This window comes from Eurypyga helias, unplaced genomic scaffold (assembly GCF_000690775.1).
Source record: "Eurypyga helias isolate BGI_N326 unplaced genomic scaffold, ASM69077v1 scaffold38939, whole genome shotgun sequence".
Taxonomy (NCBI): Eukaryota; Metazoa; Chordata; class Aves; order Eurypygiformes; family Eurypygidae; genus Eurypyga; species Eurypyga helias.
The window spans coordinates 406-7,390 of NW_010274658.1; the positions used below are offsets into that span (position 1 = coordinate 406).

Below are 6,985 nucleotides of genomic sequence, written 5' to 3' on the forward strand. Positions count from 1 at the left end.
CTTTGGAGATAATGCAGACATTGGTATGTATCTAAACCAAACAGTTTCTCAATATAGCACCATGAATGGGTACACATCAGCAGTAAAAACAGAGCATCTTCAGCTGGCTTTGCCTGACTTGACCTGGGTGTGGAAGACATATCCAAGGAAGGACAGCAAAACACATTGGAAGAAAAAGGAGAATTTCAGTGTTAACTGAAGTAATAGCAGTGAAGGACCATTAGAAATGTCTCTAGAATTTCTCAAACCATGTGGGTGTGATAATGTCCATATTGCAATTAGTTTGGCAGGATGCTATATATAAAACACGGACCTGCTAGATCATTCCGTGAACTTGAGTATAAAGATCATAAATCTGAGCAACAAAAGTACCCCTACAGACACACACTTCTAACTCCAGAGCCACATTCAGAGTGGCACCTGCTAGGACTATCTTCTCCTAAGAAATATTTTTGTAAACCAGCTATCTGATCAGAAGTCTAAAAATCCGTATTTGCAGTGAACCCTTTCTAACATAATGGCCTATTTCCTTCTAAAGAAATGACAGAGATCTGGCCTTCATTAGCAGTACTCTTAAAACAGATTAATTTCACTGTACAAGCTTGTTTCTCTACACACAAAAGTAAGTACAGCCACTGTAATTTCATGTTGTCCTTTTTGTTCGGTCCTGTAATAGCTGCTCTGAGTAGAACTTGTAAGAATGTTCTTCTGTTCTAGCTACTTCTTAATTTCCTCCTGTTTAAACCATTTCACTTCCCCTAAAACATAGTTTTAAAATATAATTGGAAAGCTTGGGAGCAATAGAGCAACGTTTCTGAAAGAGAGGCTCTAACAACAGAACTGTTAACATTTCCACAATTACCTGAGGAGGGCAAGGCTAAATTATTTCTCTACGCTTCCCACATCAAACTGAAACAGGTGTCGATGGAAGAAAGGTAAGTGCATGACAGATGAAAACAAGCTCACAGCCAGAGGTAGGTCTGCCAAGAGTGACAAAGGAGGCAGAGGCAAAGAGGGACACTTTCAGGACTGTAGCTGTTTTGGAGTTCCTAATGTGGCAGGGAATCCTGCCTCATTGCTTCCCCCTTACCGGTCCATCGCTGGGTATTACTATGCTGCAGTGCTTTGCTGCACAGACATCTCCAAGTGGGTTGTTACGTGAGTCCCAGCAGAAATGTGGATGTTTGTTAAGAAGAAACCTCGCCCTGCAAACCCTACATTATGAAAAGACAAGCTAGGTAAAGAAGAGACACACAGAGAAGAAATTATTTGCTGAGTGTTACATGAAGACCTCCAGCTTTCCAACTCTACCCACTGACAAGAGGGAATTCATGTTCCCAGTCCTGCACAACACAGTGGAACACTGCTGGTCTTAGCAGAGGGTGAAAGAAGTTTTCTTTCACAGAGGATGGCATATCTGCCTCTTTAAATCATTTCCTGCCTCTCCAGCTCTCCCTTACTCAGGAACAGCTGCTCATGAACTCTCTCACAGGACCAGAGCAGCATTCTAGTTCATTCTCCCAGAGCGGCGCAGTTTTACCACTACGCCAAACCTTGGCAAACTATTCCACTGAGAAAGGGCATTAAGAGCAGAATGTGTGAGAATGAATTCCACAGGACAAAAGGAAAAATTAAGTAACAGTAGCCCAGTGTGATCAGTTAAGCTCTTTCGCAATCAGTGAGGGAAAATGTTACCAACTCTTAATCACTAATGTAGGCAAAGGTGTTCTTGTTCATACACTAACTACTGAAAACGTAGGAGCTTGAAGGGCAGATTTTGTGAGCAGTGGAAATGCTGGGTAACAGAAATGGTATCTGCCCAGACCTGAGAAAAGCACCCCCAGTTGGATGCAGCAGTTAAAAGCTCATGTAACTTTGATAGTAATTCCCTGCTGCTACCAACTCTGAAATCTGCAGCTGCGCTTTCAAATACCCTTTTTAAACACCAAAAAAGGAATTACAAAAGCTAGAGAGACAGAATGTCTAAAATTATAAAGCCAACAGGAATCAGAAACATTTATAATCCCCAAAATGGGTATCATATATTCAAAGTGGTAAAACACAAAACATAACTTGGAAAAAATGACAAAACTGAGTAAAAACCAAAACTCTTGCTTCTTTATTTCATCAGTTAACAGAATGATTTTGCTGATATATCTCAAAGCAACTTCTGAACAGAAATGGAAGTAATCAAAGGCAATTGATTCTTTCTTAGAAAAGGAAAAATAACAACGGGGAGTATGCCACAGGAAATGGGTTAATTGTACTTTATTAAGTGACTCTAACCAGATGTTGCACAGCAGCTCATTAAACAGACAATGATTTAACGGATTTCCTCAGCTGCAATTATAGAACACAGATTAACAAAACTGCACTTTGCTACCTACTGCACAGGTAGCTCTTTATTTAAATTAGTTTCGCATGCCATTAAAGCTACTCAGCTTTTTGGCAAACTGCAGATTTATAGATTGGCATATTATTTGCAATTATTGCTAACTGTGAGGAGCAATGATGGCAATATCTCTGGAACACATCTGTTGCTGACACTATTCAATGTGACAATTTAATGGCCAACAACTGCGTACTTGTTACTGAAGTACCATTTCCCGTAAGTGACTGATGAAAGTCTTCGACCTTTATACTGGGAAATACGATAGGTAACTTTATCTGATATAAGGGTCGATGTCTTGTCTCTTATAATGGGCCAGTTTGTGTGTCCTAATGAATCTAAGACAGCAGTTGATCCTCAGTCTCAACTTGATCAGGGGATTATCCGTGTAATAAAGCACAATACAGACACTCATCACGCTTTCGTGTGGCTGAAATAAACCCATGGCCAGCACACAGGAGGCATGGTAATGTGTCTGACACAAACCTGTTTGTGAGGGAAGGTTCTCCTCTACATACCACGCCATCTGGAAACAAGGGGAGACAATAAACACCTCACTTCCACCAACCAACACATGTACGTATGTGCCGTGCAGATACATCCAGATGCTGCCTTTGGTAAGAAGAATGTGTTTCTTCTGTGCTGACTTCAGGGGGTAACACATCAGAGAAGAGAGAAATTTTCAGTCTCTAGAAGTGATGACGTAATCCCTGTTCGTGCCGCGTCCATTGTAGTAGATAAATGTACAGCCTCGCAGCCTAAAGCAGCAGGCGGGGAGTGCACTGCACTGTGAAGGTAAGAACTGGAGAAAGAGAAAAAAGATCCAGTCAAAAAAAATACTGAAAAACCATTCAAGACTCAATGACAGACCTCACAGGGAACTTAGATCGCTCATATTGATGGGATAAATTACAGAGTTTCTAAAGTTTCTTGAAGGCCTAAGGTGCTGGTATAAATTCCAAACATTACAGACAGCACAGAATGGGTAGGAAGAATTCCCATTGGGTCTGATGACTACTTGACCTAACTCTGGCACCAACAACACTCATGCCCAATGCAGATCTTCAGAAAGCTGAAGTTTTGGCACGGTCCTTATGCATCTGAATGGACATCACATATAAAAAGAAGCAAAGGATTAGGAGGAAAGCAGCCAGGTGAATGTGTGACAAGGTGCACCTTAATAACAACTACAGGCATTTCTAAAATGATTAATATCTAAGGACACCAGAAGTATGCTGTGTGCTTTTTGAGTCCAGTGTCAGACTGCTACTTGCTGAGGAACAGTTAGAACTGCTGTCAGCAACCATGCTAGTGGGAATTCACAATCTGTCCCACTGTGATAATGTAATCCCTGAGGCAGCAGACATGTGGCAAGCTGGTGAGTGCTTGAATACAGTGGTTCTTTGTGATGGAAGCTGCAGAACAGGAAAGCTTACAGGGATCCCAAAAAATAATCCAAGACCTGATGCCATGGCAAGATCAGCTGTAGCTGTGTCATTCCTGACACATTTTTATTTAACCTGCCCTTGCAGACCACTCAGAAGCCATGGTTTCACAGCACTGGCAGCAGTATGTTTCCATGCAACCTTCTTCGAATGTTCAGAAGCACATGGGTACACTGCCCATGGATGGTACACATACCATGTGTACCAGTAGGGGTATGAGAAAGTTAGTCTTTCTATAATGGCTTTTTCTGTACTTGTATATCATGTTTCTTGGCAGTCTCTTCTCTGCCAGGCTAAGCAACCTACTAGGAGATCACCCTACTCACAGATGGATCAGATAGATCTCATGTTTCTCTTGTCGAGTCCCTCTATCTCTTTCTCCTGATGGGACGCATCTTTCTTGGAGTACAGTGCTTAAAACAGGACCACAGCTTTAGAGCTGGACAGGGCAGAATGCTGACTTCACACGCTGTTTCACATCACATTCGTACTCAGAAACGCATTAAATTGGTGCTTATTTAGAACTAAAACAGTATGCTATTTTTGAACTTTACAGCTACTTCTTGTGAGCCCTGTGAAGGGTTTTATCACAAAAGACATCTGGGTTTTCCCTTCTCTGCCTCCTACTGGAATGAGGCAGCTTTAATTTCTACCACGGATTCTGTCTGATGTTCTCCGAAACAAGAGAATGGATTCAAGAATTTCTCTGTACATGGGATCAAGAGCCTAAAAGATACTCTTTGAACTAACAAGTCCCAGCCCCTGATATTACAACAGATTACAGCATGACCCCTGTCAAACATATTCAATGTACTCAGCTCCCTGAGGATGTCACCTGTGGTTTTTTTTGGTTTCACTCCTTCTAAAAGAAGATGGAAATGGAAATTCAGCCTAATCTCCTCTACACTCATTCACAACTGGTTCATATGGATGCACAATTCTTCCAGTAGTGTCTGTTATCTGAAACAGCTCTCCTATCCCTGTGATGCTTATTGATTTGACATAGTTTTTAACAGTATTTGTATCTCTGTCACATTTTCACCAGAGAAACTGCAGTAACTGAGGAGCCTTTCACACCACGACAGCCCAGGGACACCCTTCCTCCTGCAATAAGCCCTCTGCCAGGAGCGCTAGTTTAGACGTCAACACAGTTACGGCCCCCTCTGCCTCCAATGTCAAAGTCAACTCTGACAATGTTTTTCAAAAAACCAGAAACAATCAAGACTGCAAGCTCAAGTTTACCACTGCATCCTGTGGCAGAGGGAATCCTGATCTCCCTTTCTTTAATTACTTGAAGAAAAGAAAGGACACACACTGTAGAACCTTTATTTTGGAATTTAGATTGTAGGAACTGATTTGACTTCAGACAATGACAAGTAATCCAAATAATCCTACATTCCCCAGCCTTGTATGAGACTAGCTCCTTCTATTTCTGAAAGCCAAATTAGCAGCCTCACTGATTGATGCTGTATACTTCACAGCCCCCAAACTGGAAGCTCCTGACAATTCAAGGGACGTTAAGTCAGAAGACTGTTCTTAGAGAGAAACATATTAAAACAACAACAAAGACGTATCTTTTTAGTCGAGATTTTACACATACATAGACATTCACAAAGGCATACATTTGTTTTACCTTTGAAAGAAAGACAGTTATAAAGTTACTGCCCCTGCATGAAGGATCATGAAACACAAATAAATCAATTTCTTAAAAATTTCTAACATGATTTTATTCTGGCCATTAGCTAAAGATCAACTGCTACTGAAAATCAATCCTGTTAGGCCTTTTGAATAAAGCTGGGAAGACTAGAAATAAGGTCCTTACATAAGAAATCTACATCAACACTTCTGTTGGTGTGACTTCACTTTTAGAGTAGCATAATATACAAACTTCATTTATTTAGGTACCATTAAATCAAAACACTTGTCAACTAAATTCCTGGTGCTACTCACAATCTGAATATTTCCTTTATTAAGATGAGCCTCATACTTTTCAGATGTTTTGCCAGTGATTGACACGGCAGAGAGAGCATCAGTTGATACAATGGACAGCGTTGGTGGCTGCCGAAAGAACTCTTGATAATAGCTTCTAACCACCAAAGAGGCTTAAACCCAACAGGATGGCAAGAAAAACTCTTTTCTGAAAAGAAAAACACAGGACTACCAAACTGGAGTTAATAACAATACATACCGTGCTGCTGAGAATGACAGGAACAGGATAAGGAAGACAGCAGCAACTGACCCTAATCCAACAGCAGTCATGTATTGCAGCGTGGGTGATAACTCTGAAAGAAAATACCAAACAATTCAAATGAACACATACCAAATAGTGTAGTCTGGTGACTGACCAACTGAATCTGCTCCAAGATAAAGTACTGTAACAAAACTCAGATGCTGGACTTACTGCTCCATCAAGCAGTAATGGAGCCAACTATCTAGTAGTAACCATCCAGCTGGGAAATATGATTAAATGGTGTATTTCTCAGAACGCTTTGGGCATGATTCTTAATTAATTGATTGATTTATTGAACTAATTATTTATTCATTCATTCATTTACTTATTTATTTACCTACCTACCCACCCACCCATCCCAAGTGACAGAACAGAAATAAACCTGGCAATGACAGTCTTAACCAAGCCCATAACACCAGGAGCCGCTCAGGGACAGAACAGGAGGCATAAGTTGATTTTTTGTCAAAACCAGAATTACTAAGAGCTAGTGGTGAAGGTACCTGAGAAAATAGAAACTCAGTCCCCTCAAGGCACCTTTTCCCCATTTTCAACATTAGTCAATGGTTACCTATTTCTTACTGGATTTCCCACAGACAACTAGGGTGCTGGATTCCTATTCCCGCAAGATTCCCCAACTCTACGTGCTGTTAAATCTTCCAAGTATTTAATGACGTTTTAGCAAAAACTGAAATTCTTGCAAAAATGGCACTTAGTGAAATTACTTTATGTGTCCATGATGAGAATCCATGTGCCCAAACAACAGAAAAGCAACTTCTCTTACGTAAATTGAACTCTTTTTTTGGCACTTCTGAATGTGGAGGCACAAGACTGGCTGGGCATTCACCCAAAACACCCTCAGCAATCGATCTGAAGCACAAACCCATCATACAGAGCCATAACGAGAACCTGATCAGTTTACCA

The 6,985-nt window shown here is 40.9% G+C and overlaps 1 protein-coding gene across 1 annotated transcript in view; it reads right to left on the reverse strand.

The window, feature by feature from the left end:
- Nucleotides 1-3,052: 3,052 nt before the first annotated feature.
- LOC104515769 (sushi domain-containing protein 1-like) overlaps nucleotides 3,053-6,985 on the reverse strand; it is a gene marked incomplete at its 5' end in the record, with an annotated part of 23,859 nt that continues 19,926 nt past the window's right edge. Inside the window, 2 exons of the mRNA XM_010159869.1 lie at nucleotides 3,053-3,191; nucleotides 6,023-6,116. Coding sequence (XP_010158171.1) covers nucleotides 3,053-3,191; nucleotides 6,023-6,116 — 233 coding nt within the window. The remainder of the gene's footprint in view (nucleotides 3,192-6,022; nucleotides 6,117-6,985) is intronic.